This window comes from Parastagonospora nodorum (genome assembly GCF_000146915.1).
Source record: "Parastagonospora nodorum SN15 chromosome Unknown scaffold_32, whole genome shotgun sequence".
NCBI classification, from domain to species: domain Eukaryota; kingdom Fungi; phylum Ascomycota; class Dothideomycetes; order Pleosporales; family Phaeosphaeriaceae; genus Parastagonospora; species Parastagonospora nodorum.
This window is the reverse complement of record NW_001884580.1, coordinates 271,198-289,019: the sequence shown is the minus strand read 5'-3', so window position 1 is coordinate 289,019 and position 17,822 is coordinate 271,198. Positions and strand designations below refer to the sequence as shown.

The 17,822-nt window shown below is 52.6% G+C and overlaps 8 protein-coding genes across 8 annotated transcripts; 3 read left to right on the top strand and 5 right to left on the bottom strand.

The window, feature by feature from the left end:
* The first annotated feature begins 983 nt into the window (after nt 1-983).
* SNOG_14581 (hypothetical protein) lies at nt 984-2,498 on the top strand. The gene has a single exon (XM_001804711.1). The coding sequence runs from the start codon at nt 1,137-1,139 to the stop codon at nt 1,950-1,952; it is 816 nt and encodes a 271-aa protein (XP_001804763.1). The 5' UTR covers nt 984-1,136; the 3' UTR covers nt 1,953-2,498.
* A 263-nt stretch (nt 2,499-2,761) lies between these two features.
* SNOG_14580 (hypothetical protein) lies at nt 2,762-3,934 on the bottom strand (the record flags this gene model as incomplete). The annotated part of the gene is made up of 4 exons (XM_001804710.1): nt 2,762-3,233; nt 3,287-3,532; nt 3,558-3,678; nt 3,733-3,934. 4 exons carry the CDS (start codon nt 3,932-3,934, stop codon nt 2,762-2,764), a joined length of 1,041 nt encoding a protein of 346 aa, XP_001804762.1.
* Nucleotides 3,935-5,476: 1,542 nt separating this feature from the next.
* Nucleotides 5,477-6,688, top strand: SNOG_14579 (hypothetical protein; the record flags this gene model as incomplete). The annotated part of the gene is made up of 2 exons (XM_001804709.1): nt 5,477-5,845; nt 5,909-6,688. 2 exons carry the CDS (start codon nt 5,477-5,479, stop codon nt 6,686-6,688), a joined length of 1,149 nt encoding a protein of 382 aa, XP_001804761.1.
* An 818-nt stretch (nt 6,689-7,506) lies between these two features.
* On the bottom strand, nt 7,507-8,088 carry SNOG_14578 (hypothetical protein; the record flags this gene model as incomplete). The annotated part of the gene is made up of 1 exon (XM_001804708.1): nt 7,507-8,088. The coding sequence occupies one exon, from the start codon at nt 8,086-8,088 to the stop codon at nt 7,507-7,509; it is 582 nt and encodes a 193-aa protein (XP_001804760.1).
* A 526-nt stretch (nt 8,089-8,614) lies between these two features.
* SNOG_14577 (hypothetical protein) lies at nt 8,615-10,866 on the bottom strand (the record flags this gene model as incomplete). Its single annotated transcript, XM_001804707.1, has 3 exons — nt 8,615-9,352; nt 9,544-10,609; nt 10,658-10,866. The coding sequence occupies 3 exons, from the start codon at nt 10,864-10,866 to the stop codon at nt 8,615-8,617; spliced, it is 2,013 nt and encodes a 670-aa protein (XP_001804759.1).
* A 327-nt stretch (nt 10,867-11,193) lies between these two features.
* Nucleotides 11,194-11,784, top strand: SNOG_14576 (hypothetical protein; the record flags this gene model as incomplete). The annotated part of the gene is made up of 3 exons (XM_001804706.1): nt 11,194-11,370; nt 11,487-11,560; nt 11,613-11,784. The coding sequence occupies 3 exons, from the start codon at nt 11,194-11,196 to the stop codon at nt 11,782-11,784; spliced, it is 423 nt and encodes a 140-aa protein (XP_001804758.1).
* A 371-nt stretch (nt 11,785-12,155) lies between these two features.
* SNOG_14575 (hypothetical protein) lies at nt 12,156-12,969 on the bottom strand (the record flags this gene model as incomplete). The annotated part of the gene is made up of 3 exons (XM_001804705.1): nt 12,156-12,388; nt 12,476-12,733; nt 12,789-12,969. 3 exons carry the CDS (start codon nt 12,967-12,969, stop codon nt 12,156-12,158), a joined length of 672 nt encoding a protein of 223 aa, XP_001804757.1.
* A 312-nt stretch (nt 12,970-13,281) lies between these two features.
* SNOG_14574 (hypothetical protein) lies at nt 13,282-17,617 on the bottom strand (the record flags this gene model as incomplete). The annotated part of the gene is made up of 2 exons (XM_001804704.1): nt 13,282-17,511; nt 17,564-17,617. 2 exons carry the CDS (start codon nt 17,615-17,617, stop codon nt 13,282-13,284), a joined length of 4,284 nt encoding a protein of 1,427 aa, XP_001804756.1.
* Nucleotides 17,618-17,822: the final 205 nt, after the last annotated feature.

Genomic DNA, 17,822 nt, shown 5'->3' with positions numbered 1-17,822 from the left:
TGAACATGGTGCTGGAGAACGTAGGATGTCATTCAGTGCAGCTTGCAAGGTCGACGCAGCATTGACCATATAGGAAGCAGACAGAGGGCTCAGCAGAAACGGCTTGTTCTCCGTGGTGATAATCTTTAGCTCTGATGGCACCTTTCGCGCAGTCTTTGGGGCAACCTGTGTGGAGAGTCAGCGAATGGTGTTACTCCACAACGCAGCTGCATGCGTCCTGCCGCACAACACCCTGCAGATGCTTTGGACAGCACTCTGCTGTTCGCCTCGAGCTGCGCAACCACGTCAATGCGCCTTGCCAGCGCACTCTGCTCAGAGCGTACCTTTGCCTCTGCGCCATTGTTGACGAGATGCGGGCTGTCGATGGACACTATTCCTCCAGTACGATAGTATTCAGAACCACCAGACTGTCGCTTGGACCATGAGAATATCCTTCTTGAAGTCATTGCGACGTGCGCGCGCCATGAGCGCTTATAGAGATGAGAGGAACTGGGGCATCAGGACGTGACAAGGTTGCAAGGAAGAGTAAGAACGGTAGAGAGGGACTAGCAATCACAGAGGAAGAATCAAGCCGGGACAGTCGGTCAGGGGGCGAGCTGGGGCGATGAGGTCGGCATGCTGGCTGTTTTGCTACGCGGTATCGGGCGTCTATAGTGTTCATAAACTCAGTGGGACAAAACCAACGTTTCGGGTTACAGTCCTGTACAGCCACGCGATGCATTTGGGCCACTGCGCACACATGATGACCGGGGCCAGATGTGCGAATGGAGGAGAGACAAAGATGCAGCTGTGCATAAGCGCCCCGGGGGCCGTAGTGACGATGTACGTTCAGGCTGGGGCGAATGGCGTTGGGTGAGAGGGGTGGTGGCGCCCACGTCTCCGTGATGAGATGTGCAGAGCGCGCCAGGGCCACCTGAAAGTCGCGAAAGCTCTCAGACGCGCTACCAAAACTTTCAAGCCCTAGCATTGTTTTACGAGGCCATATCGCGCAGTTGATTGCTCTGGGCCTGACTCAGCCGACTGCGCCTCACCTGCAATCCACTTCGCTCACTATCGCTTGTAGTCAGCGAAGACAAAAAAAGCCTGGATTGCCATCGCCACGGCCTGCGCCTCGACGCAGCCAAGAGGAAGCGACAATGGCGAGGGAGCTGTCCCCCTTCAGCGCGCGCCGGCTTCTTACGCAGCAGCTGGCGCAGGGGAGTAATGGGCTCCCACAGCGCAAAAAGTCGCGAAGCCGCAGTCGCGAGGGAAGCTCAGGAAATGCACCACCACACAAGGAGCCGCTTCCTGTACCAGAGCACCGCAGTGAGAGGCCGATGAAGAGCTCAAGGCCACGGGATGCATCACGGGAGCGAGGCGTGAAAGAGGCGCCATCCGCGGCAGGCAGAGAGTTGTCGCCAGAACCCTACAAGAAGCCGCGAGGATCGTCAAGAGAGAGGAGGCGCGACAGGTCACGCGACCATACGAGAGACCGCTCCCGCGACAGACGGCGAGACAGAGACGGAGGACGGGACAGGTCGACGGAGCGCAAGAGGAGCCGGTCACGGGATCGTCGACGTGATCGCTCTCGGGACAAGCGACGCGACAGATCCAAGGACAGAGACTCGAAGAGGGACCGCTCCCAAGGACCAAGCACAGTCGGAGAGACCGCTCGCGCTCAGGAGACAGGAAGCGCAGGGACCGATCCAAGGAAGGCCGTCGCTCCCGCTCTCCCCACCGCTCACGCAAGCATCGAACCCGCTCAGCCTCCGCAACCTCCTCCTCCCCACCACCGAAACGTCGTCGCAGAACCCCATCACGCTCTGCCTCTCCCCACCAGCGCACAAAGAAGCCCCTCCCCTCGCAAGAAATATCCTTCCGCGGCCTCGACGACTCAAAACAAGCGCCCTCCAAATACGGCGGTGCACCCCCCGACAAGGAGAAGCCCAACTTCAAGCCCACGGGTGCCCTAGCCAAAGCCGCCAACCGCGTCGAGGGCACCAAAATCTCCCTCAAATACCACGAACCGCCCGAGGCCCGCAAGCCCTCGCCCTCGCAGCCCTGGCGCATCTTCGTCTTCAAGGGCGAAGATGTCGTCGACACCATCGAGATATGGCAGAAGAGCTGCTGGCTGTTGGGCCGCTCCCAGGAGGTTGTGGATTACGTGCTAGAGCACCCGAGCTCGAGTGGCCAGCATGCCGTCATACAGTTCAGATACATCCAAAAGACAGTCGAGGATGAATTTGGTGTCAAGACGAAGAAGGGAAGAGTCAAGCCGTACATCATCGACCTGGAGAGCAGCAACGGCACGGAGCTGAATGGCGAGAGCGTCGAGGCGAGTCGGTACTTTGAGCTCAGGGACAAGGATATTCTGAAGTTTGCGGGCAGTGAGAGGGAGTATGTGGTTATGCTGCCCCCGCCTGACAAGCAGACTTGAATAGGCGGACTGGGAGTAGATAATGTACAAATACAAAGAAATGTCATGCACCTTCTGTTGGTGCTGGCTTACCTCTTTCCAATATTTCCTCCGGGTCTCCCCTGAGAAGTTTTGGTATGCGCAGTAATGCTGTTGGTATAAGTGCGTCCAATTGTATATCGGAATCGTGGTCACATGATCTGGTGAGATGGAGATTGATGTCATACATTAAGGAATACATCTATGAATTACGCATTGTCGTTATGCTACATGAATTCCACAATTTCTCAAGCCTAATACGGCATTAAATGGTCGTACAAGTAAATGGTCCTTCTCCATCGTTCAGTCTGGTCGCTCGGCCGCAGATCATATCTTCGGCGCAGACTTGCCAGTTCCCCAATCTTGATTCCTTACATGAATGAACATCCCCGCCGTACTTGAGTCGTCTTCATGACTTAAAGCATTCTCCAGTTCGTAGGTGGATCCAGCAAGTGAGGGTACTCGGACAGTACTCTCCATGTTACTTGGTGATTTCTCGGCTTTGCTCTTTAGGAGCGTGTATAGCGTTGGGGTGACTGCAACTATGGTGCTAAAGAGAATCTCCATAGACTCGTAGGTTGTTTGGCCGCCCTCCGTGGTGGAAGCGCGTCCTCTGACCATGCGGGCGATGCTGATACCGACAAGGACGAAGCCGATATTGAAGAGAGATAATATCCGAGCTTTCTGCGACAGTGGTATCCGGACGGTATAAATTATGCTGAATGATAATGCCATCAACATGACGTCGGTGAAGATGTTACTCATCTCATATGTGTAGATCCAAAGGGCTGCGATAACGCTGTCCGTATCAGTACGCCTTGTCAAATACATCATAGAACACTAATGCCATACCATTTGTCTGGCAGTCGATAATGTCCCCGCTCGTCTGGCCAAGGATAGATTTCCCACGAAAGTCTGAGGGGAACACAGCTTGTGAACACAGTGACGATCGATGCAACGAAAGTCGTGGCCAGGATTGCCCAGTAAGTGTACAATATTCGTTTCTCAAAGGGGAGTCGCATGATTAGGCTTGCAAGTAGGTCTAGGACTGCTATCTTTGCGCTCCACAGTCTAGCGAAGCCGTCAGAGACTAGATTGCTTTACATCAATGCAGTGCGCTTACATGAATACTAGTAGAGTCCTTGTGAAAAGCACCATCTTGCTTCCAAGCATAACCCTCTCAGCTCCTCCGGGATTGCCCTGAAGATGCAATTTGTAGACGCTCTCAAATTTTTCGCGCTCGACTGGCCTGATGTTAGTATATTTCTTCATTCAACGTTCATAAAACGAGAGCTTACTTCGTGTCGATCCGTACGAAAGCACATAATGATGCGCTACCAACCTGATCAGGATGGAAAACCCCGCGGTAATGCACCAGTAGTCCCCACTTGTGAAAGTTTGCTGCTGCTTTCGCCGCAGAATGAGTCGTGCGATGATGAGCACTAGAGAGAGAAACAGGCAGAGGTAGTGGCTGACCCACGCCGAGAGCTCGTCAACCATTGTGGTTGCCATTGAATTCGTAATGTCCGCAAAAATCGTGGTGCCCGAAAAGGTGGTCGGCTAGATAGAGCTATACCGGAGAGTTGAGAACGTCCGGCCCACCCAGTTTGCGAGAGGTGAAAGGGAACGCGAAACCGCGATACATGCATAGAGAGGTCGCACGCAGTGAGAGAGGGAAAAAAGCTATCGCTTTGGCGTGTCAGAGACACCAGTTGGTGTGGATGTGTGGCTCCTGCTGCCAAACTTTTAGCGCACAGTGTTTGCTCCGTTAGCTCGGGCCAGTGACTGGACAGGCTCCACCGCAATCAATTCTGCCACGTCATGTAGGTCCATTGATTGATATATTCGTGATAGAGAAATAGCGCTTTCTTCTTTCGAACATGCAGGTGACCTTGGAATCGTCGAGGATGAAGCACCACATGACCCTGGGAGCAGTGGACGATAGCAAGAAGTCGGATTTCAGCGTGAAACTACGCAAATACGCAGGCAAGGTCTGGAATATAAGTAGCTTAATGGCCGAACTCAAGTTTCACTCACATGTGACTTGATAAGATGAGTGAGCTCGAGGGAAACCCGCAGAGTTGGAGGCCTGGTATGCATACGTACTCTTGGACTCACCGCCTTGGTAATTAAAAACTATGGGTTTTCAGCGTGGGCTCTCAAGTAAGATTGGTGTTCAGAACTTGATCGGAAACAAATTTCGCACCTTCACTTGGCCTACTAGCGCTAGGACTGAATCTTGATGACAGATACTTGTGAGCTAGGCACCTGAACCCGTATGCCACTAAGTCTGAGCTCTTCTGAAACATATACGATTGTCACCATTGCCTTTTCAAATTTGAGGTGTGCTGTAAATCGCCGTCAGTCTTCGCTTTGTATTGACTGCAAAATTCATACAACGGCTTGTCCAACTTCTTGATGAGAAACGAACAGTACGCGTGTTTACCATAGGGAAGTATTAGAGGTGTCTGAGAAACATTTGAGCGTGTTCATCGGTTTGGACAGGCTTCAGGCATCGGACCTGCCCAGCAGGGTAATGCAGGTGCGCATGCACTCTTGCTGCCGAATCCTTTCTTCATGCTTCTCATGATTGCGCCTGCCCTAAGGCTTCACCAAATAGGCGTTTCAAGCACCTCCATCTCATATCGAGGTTATCCCTCTACATTGTAGTAGACTGATGGGCAGTCAAAGAATCGAGTCAGGCACAGGACGTTGCCGAGAGTCAGCATTGTCGGAACCACCCACAATACCGACTTCCGATACGCGAGAACCAGCGACCCGAATGAATGAGGCACAGGCTTTATGCCCCATATAAATCATTGATGAGAGCGGGGTACGACCTATCGCAGCAAGAGCATTGCATGTCGCACAAGGGAACATTGTGTTACACAACATCACGGTAACCACGAGATAACAGTACAAAGTCGCTGTCTCCCACATGAACATGGAGTCTCAAGTAGATCTGATCTCACACAAGTAGTCCCGTAAAATTATCGAGCCCTTCAAATCGTTCCAATACTACTTTTACCTCCGAGTGCAATCATGGGAATCGATGCCGGCTTCGACATGGTCCCGTGTCTCTCCACAAGCAAAGTTGACAAGCAGAGCTGGGCGAAATTCATAAATTTTGTCAAAGATAATTACAAAGACGACGTCCATGTTGAGATCAAGCCGAATTACATTTTGTTCAAAGTGGGTGAGCACCCGTCGCTCCCTTTCGAAGGCCACAAGCTTCTGCGTTTCAGCTCAGAAGTTTCTGGATCGAGCCAAGCACAGGGTTACATAGATACTGTCGGACGTTTCGCGAGGACTCACTTCGGATCGCGCGTTCAGTACTGGCATGAGGCGTCTGATTCGTATGGCAAGTATGGCTGGGCAGAGGTACATGAGTCAATCAAATCATACGAAAAGGTAAGTCATCTCAATATATTTCTCCGAATCTACTTGGGACAGAATCTAAATTTGTTGTTGCAGGTGGACGAACCGGAAGACAGTGCGATAATTGAAAGCTTGCCCAAAGCAGATATCCCTGTTAGTGATACAGACATGCCAATCTTCGAGGTGAAGGACATTCCAGGCAAGGGTAGAGGTCTTCTCGCTCGTGTCGAAATACCCATGGGGACCCAAATCTTTTGCGAGCAGCCACTTCTCACAGGTCGTCCCCTACATCCCAGAGAGATGGAGACTTATCTTGCCGCAGGCTTGAAGGCACTGCCTAAACAAGAACAACGACTGTTCTTGTCTCTTCAAAACAACTACCCGGGAAAGTTCCCGTTCAGTCATACCTTCAAGACAAACGCGCTGCCGTGTGGTCCAGACTCACCAATCGGTGCAGTCTACCCAACGATATGCTTCATCAACCACAGCTGCATTCCCAACGTACATCACAGCTGGGATACGAAGGCGAAGCACGAAACCATATACGCAATTCGGCCAATCGCAGCTGGAGAAGAGATCACAATCATGTACGACAGTGGAGGTCCATTCGATATGCGTCGCGCATTCTTAAGGGAGTCTTTCAGCTTCGATTGTAACTGCCGTGCATGCTCTTGCCAACCATCCTTGATCAAAGAAAGCGACGTCCGCCGTCGGTCAATCCAGAGCCTGGACGAGGCCATTGGAGATCCATACTGCTTAATGTCAAGACCTGCTGAAAGCCTGAAAAATTGCCAGTCGCTACTCCAAGTCTTGAAAGATGAGTACGAAGGATATGCCGGTGTCCTAAACGCAAGGGTGTATTACGATGCATTCTAGATCTGCGTCGCACATGGTGACCAAGCTAGGGCCAGTGCTTTTGCACAAAAGTCCTATCAAATGCGGGTTATTTGCGAGGGCGAGGACAGTCCGGAAACACAGAGTGTCAAGCACTTGGCGTCGAAGCCTTCAGCTCACTCAATCTCTAATGTCTATTCTCAGAAGTGGAGGACGAACAAAACCATGGTTCCGAAGAACTTGGCGGGTGCTCGCCTTGATGAGTGGCTGTTTTCGCGTGCCAGTTGATGCGTTATGAAAGATTGAACGAGAGCACTCGAATGTATGAGCCAATGTGGCTGTTATAGACGCCAAAAAAAAATAGCAACTGTGAATGACTTACTTTACGTTACCACCAGCAATACTCTCGCAAGTGTCAGGCTCCTTGAAAAGCATGCCCTCACCAGATGCAACAATAATTCGTGCGCGCTGTGCCTTACTGTAATGAGCACCATCTACAAAGCAAGGGCATTTTAGTTCAGCTGTCTAGCTTCAAGGTTGTTTTAGCTCTTCGCAACGTAATAACCCGCTATTGAGTCTATTCAGGATTGCGTATAAGATAGCAGTTGCTCTTTCATAGTAAGGTAGGTCGAGACAGAGCGCGCACGAATTATTGCTACACCTGGTACCCTTGGTGATTGTCCACACTTGCTACTTTCCGTATTCACCATCACAATTGTGACCATCACTCTTAGAATGATGATGTAAAACAATAGCTTCTACCACAGCCAAATCAATTGCTTAAATCAAGAAAACTAGCGATAGTCACTACTGCCTAAAAAGCAACTAAACTAAAGACCCACATCACTATAATAATCTGTTCACACATCCTCGTCCTCGTCCTCATCCTCGTCCTCATTCTCATAGACCACCTTCTTGCTTCTCTTCTTCGGCTTTGTCTTCTTTGGCTCCTTCGTACCCGCAGCCGTCTTAACTGCCGTCTTCGTCGCCATTTCCCTCTTCTTCTCAACCCTTCCCTCAGCCACACTCTTGAACTTATCTTTCTTCTTTTCCTGCGCCTTAGGCTTCGGCGGGGGCTTCGACTTCTTCTTATTCTTCAGGTCATTGGCCATGTGCTTCAACTGAGCGCCGGTCAATTCAGGAGAGAGAGGACTATCAGCCTGTTCTGCTGGCTCGCTTTGCTCTTTTCCCTTGTCTTTGCCTCTAGCTGTGGCTCTGGACTTGCGGGCTTTACTAATGTTTGCTGCCGGGGTAGTGGCGGGGTTGTCTTTGCCCTTGCCCCTGGGTGCTGGAGCCTTCTTGGCTGCAGCCCGTTTCTTAGGTGCGGCTTTTCTGGGCGCAGGGGTGTCTTCATCGACCTTCTGAGCGGATTTCTTGGACAGGGTGTTGAGATTGTAATCGATCCTCTGCTTCGCAGCGCGTCCTGGTCGTTCACGGGCCATGATGCTGGTAGTTGGTGGTGGTGCAAAAAGTGCCTTTATTGTGATTTAGTAACGAGAGGTTTAATTGTACAACAGTTGAGATTAAGATCACGAAGGCAGGAGGTGTGACCTAAATACCCTTGTCTTGAAATGATGTGCCGAACGCGGAAAATTGGATTAGAACAAAGCCACATGAAAGATTCAGCCACGTTACACGATAGTAGACACATGATTGACCTCAATGGCGCTTTGTTGCTGAAGGAGCAAGAATTTATGGTAATCTGCGTTCGCTGTCACTGTGGCAGTAGATGTGTTTGATGTGCATTGCTGAGGTGCGGAGGCGCGCCCCCGAAACAAGTAAATGGGTATTCTGCGTATACTAATAGATGAATGCTCGATAAGAGACGTTGAAAATGATGTACCAGCCCAATGCCCTCGTATGATATACGCCGCTCCAAACCGTGGTCGTAATAGTGATGCCAGGATCGTAAAAGCTGCGATGAATATCGCGCCTCCCAAACAATATGCAACATGCAACGCCAAAACATCATCCTGCAAAAGCGAATCGCTTGAGGCTGAACATCGGTTTGCGAGGAGAGCATTCGCTCTCACCCTCGCTGTCGGGCACGAGTAAGTCTTCGCTGCCTTTCAATGATGAGCGCCTTCTTTTATTTGGTGTCATCATCGGTGGCGGTGAACTGGCGGCAACGACTACCTCAGATTCCATTGCTGTAAAGGCGGCATCACTGATTTCCAGCTCGTCATCCACATGTGATGGTGTACCTGGTAGGGCGGGCTCCTGTATGGCACTCGAACTATGCTCCAGCGGAGACGGCGAGGGCGCCCAGGCTTCCGTATTCCGTCTGCGCACAGGAGACTTTACGATGCGCGGAGTGCGTGGCCAAAGTGGTGGTGGAGGCTTGTATGCGAACTTGGAGCGCAGCTCTTCCATCTGTGAGCCTATCGCAGAGCTGAAGACCGATTCTGGCTCGGGGCTACCCAATGAGCTTGCAGGTGTGAGCGTTGCGGTACTGTCCTGCGACTGATCGGTACTGCCTCTTGAAGACGTTGTTGATTGCGACTCGCTCTTGATGCTCGACTGCACGCTGTCGGAGAAAACCCTCATCTTCTTCTTTGGCTGCGAGGCAGACTCTTCTAGATCCGCTACTTCCAACATAGCCTCGTGAAGCGAATCGTCGGAAAAAGAGATCAAAGTCCTGACCAGTCTTTCTCCGAGTGCTCTTGTGCGGTCGGAGTGACGGACTAGGTTTCCGTGAAAAACTGACTACGAACAACTCCCTCGCCGCCTGTAGCCGACGAGTCTGACGCAAGGTCAGCGCACAGTCTTTGCCTCTTAATTGCATGTGGTGCAGAGCGTCGCCCTCCACTTGGTTCTGAAATGACCCTTCTTGCTGGTTGTGGTGCGGTGCTCGGGAGCGCTGATTCTGATTGCAATCGCGCTAGTGGCGTAGGTACCGCTGCCCAGCCATTGTTGTTGCTTTGTTGCTCAAGCAATGTCTGCTGACTTGGGGATGGTGTGAAAAGGTTCGGATCAAGTTCGGCCAATGGTGTGCGTCTAGCTTTGAAGAAAGAATCGATGGGCTTCGAGCCTTTGGAATCCGGCGTCTGAACAATTGACGAGGTTCTTCGGGCTGGAGCCAGTGGTTTCCCCATAGGCTTCTGCTTGCTAGTAATCGTCATGGGCAGTTTCGTCCGTGGGTACAGATCGCCTCGTGCTACGCCCATTGCGATGTGTGCAGGCACCTCCTCGCCCAAGAAAGGCATATCAGCGATGTCGATACCATCTGCCAGCGGTGTCAGGTGTACCAGCTTCTTCTCAATCGGACAGAATACCCATTGGTACATGAACGTCTTCTCTGCTTGGTCGAAATCTGCCATAAATCCAGCAGGTACCTTGAGCTTTCCGTCAAACTGAGCAGCCTTTACGAGACGCTCGACAGTCTTGTGCTTTCGCAGCATCCGGTGGGCGGTCTTTAGGCCAAGTCCACCTATTCCCGGAAGATAGTCACAGCCGCTGAGGATGGCCATTCTCCGGAAGTCGGCATCTGACCAGCCCACGAAACTGACTTCTCGACAAGCAGTGAAGTGGTTGCGATTTATCTCGACACAGTCGCCGTACTTGTCAAGCTTGGTGATCAAGCATTTGACGCCGAAGACCAGGAGGTCCGAATCCTCCGACAGCACGCCGTCGATGATGCCTTTCCGTTCCAGGTAAGCCATCTCAGAGTCTGCCTCGTAAGGTGCGACAACGTATTGGATGTTGTGGTGTTTGAGTTCCTCGATGAACATGCGCGCCATTTCGGGTGTCACGTCCACCGACTTCTGCAGTTCCAGGTGCGCCTGAGCCGTCTTGCCGACCTTTAGTAGCTCTAGTCCCAGTCTCTTGCCTTCTTTCCTTCTCTCCCTCCTGTCCTTCTCTGTGCCGGCCTTGCTGGGTAGGTTGTCGCCATCGAATATGATGTAGGGCGTGATTCCGAAGTGGATGAGCATGCGGACACGGTTCATGCAGAAGTCGACATATCTGGATCTCGTAAGCCAATGAGGCCGTGGCGGTTGCTCTGGTACATACTTCGTTGTTGGCTTGTCCAGGGCCAGGTCAATGGCACAGGCAGCCGTGCCGCGGTGTAGCCAGCCATAGGCATCCACGCCAATCGTCTTGCCAGAAAACTTCTTGAGGTTGCATGGCTTTTGTATTGATTTCAGCAGTGGTAGAAGCCCTAGAATGACTGTCAGTATTGTCCTAGCAGGTATGGCAGCGTACCAACCGGAGATGCCCATCGTGTCTACTTTTGCCCCTCACGCGTCGCGCGTAAACAAAGGCTTGGGGATGACCGCTATTGTGGCATGCTGCACGCAAGAAAAGTGAGCTACAAGTACAGGAAAGAAAAAGACAAGAAAATCGAATTGCAGCGAAGTCGAGCTCTCACTCTCATCGATCTTCAGTCGCGATTCACGAGGAACGACAGGGACGCGTTACGCTAATTGACCAATATGGTCTAGTGTGACCCTCCTAGCGTCGATCTCAAGGGCCGACTGCCGACGATACTTTACAAAATTTCTGGAGGAGACAGTCGCGACCGACAGCACGAACTTCAATATATCAAAATGGTCAGCAATCGCCTCAGTAAAGTCACCAAGCAGATCAGGAAGAAGAAGGGCAAGAACCCAAATCTACATGAGGGTAGTCGAGACACACAGCGCTTGCAGAGTGCAGCTGCCCGAGACGACAAGCTCAACCGCCTAACTTCATTACGAGAGAAGCAAAATCGGCACTATTGTAAGGTGTACTGATCCGCAGATGTCTGCGCACTTGTTAACAGCATATAGTGCTCAGGATAAAGTCCTTTCAGTCATACACAACAGAACATGAATCACCACTTAGCATATCAGAAATCCAGGCCATGATCGAGGACTATCTGGGCCGAGATGACGAGGAAGTGTTGAAGTTGAAGGCCGAGCGCCGCGCAGGCAGGCCAGCAAATACCCGCCAAACTTTACTTGAGCAGAATCAGGCTACTGAGCAGGGCGAGTACTGCGTCTGGATTCTGGGTACCCGATCTCGAGAACCTGGAGAATCTCAAGAAGCTCAAGGAGTGGAACGGTCAGTGGGCTGGCCTGGCGACTCTCAAGTTCGCGCGCATTTCAAGGGAAGGGGTGAAGAAGGAGAGCAGCTTCCCTCCGAAGGGTCTTTCTTGAGTAGGCCAGCAAAGATTCGATTCGCCTGACCTGGCGGACAGAAGAGCCGAAGGACAAGGCGAGGAGTTTTCAATGTTCACGAAAACTGGCGTTATGATACCCGCGATTAGATTCCAAGTCTCGATATGTTGCAGAAACAACTCCGATACCCAACAGTGTACACCACTTATTCGTTTTATCGAGCCGATCGTCAGGTTGTAATGATGAGAGCATAGAACAGAGACCCGGAAATTTAACTTGTCGATTGATCAACGCGCACAACGACAAATGGCGTCGAAGGAGACAGATGCGCAGGTCCCGGGGAGATATTTCAAGGTTACCATAACATTCAAGACGTCAAATCAAAGCATTCAGACCAATTTGTCCACCCCTTAACCTCCCATCCCTCCTCGCTCAACCTTCACAAACTCAACATGTCCCACATCCATGCCCGTCGACCCCTCCACGACCGGCGCCACCGCCTTCCCATACTCCTCCGATTGACTCCACGCCCCATGCGCCTCTAGACTCGGCCATCCAACGAACGCCGCAACCATCTTCCCCTCCACCCCTTCGCCGAGCGTAGCATGTTCCTGCGGCTCAATGGAAAAGCCACCTGTCATGCCTATGCCCACGTCAGTAAACATACACACACACACACACACACACACACACACACACACACACGCTACGAAGACAATGGAAAACATACCTTCAGTACGCTCTACTATATCACGCACAAACGCACTCCACTGATTCTCCATAAACACATCCTGGTCGAAATCCGCGGGAAAGAATACTCGAGCGCATTCTGTAATCGGTGCGTCGAATGCGTCCAGCCCTTCTTTCTCACCCAGCTTAGCGTGGAATATCGAGGGTGGGCCGGCTAGAAGCGTTCCCACGCGCTGCAGGAAGGATGGGTAGATTGAGGATTCTTCGAAGGCGGTGTGGTGGCTGATGGAAGTCCAGTCTGTGGACGTGTTTGAATTTAGAGGGGTGAGAGAGAGGGCATAGGGAAGACATACGTATCGCCATTATGAGAGTAGTCGGATCTTCGATTTTCAGGCCCCAGTATATGGTCTTGCAGCCATGTTGTTTCGCGATAGTTGTGAGCGTGTCGTTCCATGTTTGCTTATCCTCGCTTGATTTAAGATCGGCGTCTGCGCGGAGTGGGAGGGTAGCGATTTCAAAGACTGCGTCGGACATATTTGCTATGGTATATCGTATGATGAAGACGTCCGTCTGTGTAAGTGAGGTGATGTGGCGGGGCTGAGTACAAGGTTGTCGGAAGACCTCGGGTGCGAACATCATATACACTGCAACGTTTGAAGTCTCTCTCACGTCGCTTTTTACCAAAATGTGCACAAAGATAAGAGGATGTGTCAAGTTTTGATTTACCAGTCCTCCAAAGTGCTTTTCGAACATCTAGATTGACACTACCAATGCAATGCTCCTACGCTTATTCAAACATTATGCCAACGCCTAATCATACACAATCATGATCCAACATTGCACTCTTCAATTCACCTGCGTAATCTTGACACCGCGCTCAAGTAGCGCTTTCTTCAAGCCTGCTGCGACTTGTGTCCTCCGCCTTGCAGTTGCCCTCAGGCTGTCGATGTTCTCATCGACCAGTTCGCCCATGCGAATGAGCTCGTTTCCTGACGTTTTGCTGAGTTCGGTGCTATAGTCGAGACCATAGCCTCCCTTTTTCGCAGTAGGCGTTATGTCGACATCGGGTGTGAGGGCACGGCGATTGAGCTCGCTCAAGCTCATCTTGCTACGGTTCGTAGGAGGCGTAGCGAACGGAGACTCAGCCATGCTGCTACGCATGCTTGCACCGCGTGATCGTCGAGGCGTGCCTAGAATGCGCGAGGAGGATGACGAAGGGCGGCTAGATTCCGAGAGGCCGATCTTGCGCAGTTGAGCCTCGAGGAGAGTGATGTCAGAGTTACGCTTCTCGGCCAGTGCAGTCATCTTGATGATGGTCTTCTTAACAGCATCAACAGTCGGCACACGCACGTCGCTGGTCTTGCCATTCTCTGCACAATACGAAGCGAGACGTGACTTGAGGAACACGGTCCCCTCTTCGGCTTGGCTTACCAGCTTGAGGATTTGTGCATATTGGTTGCGCAGTGACTTCTGCTTCTCTGCCATTTCCTTCGACAAAGGCGCCTTGCGCGATGCTTCAGTCTTCTCCGGGTCTTTGCGATTGATGATCTGACGGCGGACATCGTTGAGGCGTGTCGTCAGCTTCGCCTTATCGTTCAGGAGGCGGGCCAACTGCCTGAGCTTGTCAAGCACATCTTGTACCCGACCGGCGTCCAGTTCTTGGTCCAGCTCGTCTTCTAGCGACTTCAGAGCATCAATCTCGCACAATGCCCATTGGTCGAACCAAGAACCTTCCTCGCCTTCCGCTTCGACATCTTCTAATGTGCGTTGATCGACATTGTGACCAGCCTGAGGCTGCTTGTGGTATTCTGTGAAAGACTTGACAGATCGAGCGTTCCAGCCGAGAGCATCAATCATGCCGTTGATGTCCTTGTACATCATCTCGATCTGAGCAGCATGGCCAGTCTTGCTTGGTGACTTGCTGCCAGTGTAGTTCTGGTAAGCAACAAACTCATCTAAAGTGCGACTTGGCTCAATATCTCGCGCCAGCTGCTCGCGCATGCGTTGATCCTCTTCATCTTCCAGATCGGAAACCTGTGGCTGTGGTGTGGGTGGTTTTGCTTGTTGAATGGATGCACTCAACGACGAGCCCGGGGCAGCAATAGGTTCTCTCCTTGTCCGAAGTGCCGAAGTGGATGCAGATCGCATCGGGCTTGGTGAGCGGAGGCTCTCCTGAGCGCGGTTGGCGGGCGGTGGGAAGAATGGTTTTGCTGCAGTAGTAGGCTTTTGTGCCTGCTGTCCCCACATCGGCGTGACTTGTGCAAGCTTCGACGAGCCGAACAGCGAAGGTTGGGATGACGATGCGTTCTGGCCTGAAGTAGACGGTGCGCCAGATTTGGCAGCCGGTGGTGTGGGTGCCGGAGGAAAGACACGAGGTGACTGGCTGACACTCTCTTGAAAACTCCAATTTCCTGCCTGCGGCTGCGGTCCACGCGAAGCATTCGAGGGAGGATGCTCCTCACCTTCTTCAACTTCTTCAACCTCGTCTCCGTCTTCCTCGTTCTCATCTTCTTCCGAGAAGTCACTGTCATCATCATCGTCGATTGGCGATGCTTCGACTGATGAGGTGGGCGCTTCTACCTTCACGCCAGGACTTCCAGCAAGAGGAGGCAGATCATCATCGGCAGAATTCGATGGCTTTGATGCCAAGAAGTCCGGAGGAAGTGGTGCATCGTCTGTCTTGGAGCTAGTATCGATTGGCGGCGGTGCCTTGGGAGTTGCGCTCTCTTTCGCTGGTGTGGTAGTCGGGAACAGCGACTTCTGTTGTCTCGGGGGCGATGCTGGGGTAGTAGAGAAGTCTTGCGCTGTGTTGTTGCTTGCCTCCTTAGCTGGGGTCGCCGGGGGCTGTGAGTTCTTGTCAACGAGTGCAGTCGAGAAGTCGTTTCCAAACAGTGAACTCGTCGGCCGATCCGGTGGTTTCGGCAAATCGTCCTTCGCAGTGCCATCGCCTTGAAAGGTTGACCCAAGCTTGAACTCTCCAAACAGGCCTCGAGGGGGTTGTGGTGTTGGTGTGGCCTCGTCCCGCTTTCGATCGTCCGCACCACTTGCACCTGAGGATTTTGACTCGAACGACGAGGTATTGAATGAAGACTTGCTCTGAGTTCCGAAGCCGCCTCCCCCGAAGACGGAGCCACCTTGGGCTGGGGTATTAGCCCATGACGGGAGAGATGATCCAGTGCCAGAGCCAAGTGTAATCGTAGACCCGCTAGGCTCGGTCTTCAGACCAGGGAATGCAGACTTCTGCTGCTGTTGCCCAAATGATCCAAATCCGGATTGAGTGCCAGTGTTGCTACCAAAGCTTGAGAAAGACGAAGCTCCAGCAGTCTTACCAAATTTTGCGAAGCCTGTAGCGCCACCGGCAGCAGCTGAGAAGGGATTGGCCTCAGCTTGAGGAGTGGATGCTGTCTGTGCGGCTGCACCCCAAACAGATGCTGGTTTGCCAAAGCCTACAGCTCCGAACCCTGTATTTTTGGGTGCGCCTATGGCCGAGGGTGACCCGAAAGCTGGCGCGGCAGGCTTGGATGCAGCAGCAGTGGAACCAAATGGAGCAGCACCGAATGCAGGTTGTGCTGGCTTAGGAATGAATGGAGGAGTAGACCCCAGGCCCGTAGCACCAAATTGAGGCACGGAAACCGCGGGATTCGCAAACGTAGCTTGCGCCTTCGCGAAAGCCGATGGTGCTGCAGCTGGAGTAGAAGGCTGCCCAAAGCCGGAACTTGGTTGCGAGGTCGGGTCTGCTGGCGCTGCCGTCTTTGCAGCTTGTGGTGTGGAGGACGCCTGTTCACTACCGCTGACGAGACCCGGGTAGCAAGTGCCCTGCTCAATGGACTTGTCCCAAACTATCCACCAAGCCATGAGGATACCCTGATGTGTGAGCACCATGTAAGCGGGAAGGGGATGCGGCGCCTCGTTGATCTCCTCCAGAGTTGGAACAGGCCGCAGGATCTTCTCTGTGGCAGAGAGATCTAGCGCTTCTCCGACGAGAACACTGTCGCCATCTTCACCAAACACGAGGCGGGGTACAGCAGCCTTCCTCGTATCTTCAAAAGTCATGAGAGCCAATTTCCCGGTATGTTGTTGCTCGCCTGCCAAAGGTTTGCTAGTGGTAGTGAACATCTCAATGGCATCCGTGTGCGAGGTAGTCAGGATAAGCATCTCGACGATGTCTGGGTCCCAGTTTTGCAGCCGTGTAGCAGATATGCGGGGAGGGAGTGCTCGGTCTGGGACGTCAGTCGCCATTAGGAGTGGGTCGTAATATAGCGAGTGGAAATCAAAGGCGCTCCAGGCTTTGTTGCACTCGACCAGATGGTACTTGCTGTCCGGAATGTCGGTCTGTGCGGCCGCCTTCGGGCTGTGAATGATGAGGAGCTCTGAGGTTTTGATCCACGTAAGACCTGTCACCTCATAGTTGTCATCCACCTCTGGAGGGCGGGGGATGGTGCCTTTGAGCGTTCCGTCGCTCATGTATATCTCGACGGTGCCGTCTTGCAAGCCTGCTGCCACAGCCCTGCCCTTGGTGCTCCAGGTCACGCAGGCTGTTCCGGAGTCCTTAAGCTGGTTTGTCTTGTCTCGTTCAATGTCCACGAGCCACAGCTTGCCAGTGTCCAGCACTACTGCCATGTAATGGCCCGTGGTCTCATTAGGGTTGGCCGCCAACGTGCGGACAGCAACACCTTCGGTCTGGATCTGGCGCTCCGGCTGCTTGTTCCCCTTCGCGAGTTCCTGCGCATCGAAGACGGCCAATGCGCCCTTGGCCTCAGCGGATATGACCAAGAACTCTCCCCCTGTTGAGAAAACGACATGGCGCAACGGATCGTTCAGCGGGATGCTAACGTCGGCTTCGAAGTCGGCGATGACGTCCCACTCGCCAGCCTTTTTGTTGAAACACTTGCGTATCTTCTCGGTCGTTGTGACGATGAGTTCATCTGGACCGGCCGCGGCGAGCAGACCGGGTTTGGATGCGATGGAGAGGAGGGTTGCGGATGCGGGTGGTATGCGGTCGGTGGGCCATGGGCTTAGGATCTTGAGTTTCTTCGCTCCTTCGGCGCCTTGTGCCAATGCGCGGAAGCCTAGATGCTATACAAACATTAGCTGTGTTGGGGAAAAGGTTTGGCGCATCGGTAGCTACCTCTGTGTTGACCTCCTCAATCTCGCTGCCGGCTTCGATGCTCGGCGCTGCCATGGTCAAGGCAGAAGAGTGTCTGGCGCGTATCAAATTGGTATGGAGGCTCTCCCGCGATGGTGTTGTGGCTCTCAGCGACCGGGCGAGCTCATCGGAGGTAGAGCTGAGCGCGTTTGTGCCAGTGTTGACAGAAAGGGATGTGAGTTGAGCGGTGGGGTGTCCGGGCAAAAGAGACCAGTGTTCTATTATGTATCGGGGAGGTTGA

What these genes read in the sequence shown, in the direction of transcription:
- SNOG_14581 (XM_001804711.1), top strand. Translation starts at nt 1,137, where the DNA reads ATGGCGAGGGAGCTGTCCCCCTTCAGCGCGCGCCGGCTTCTTACGCAG.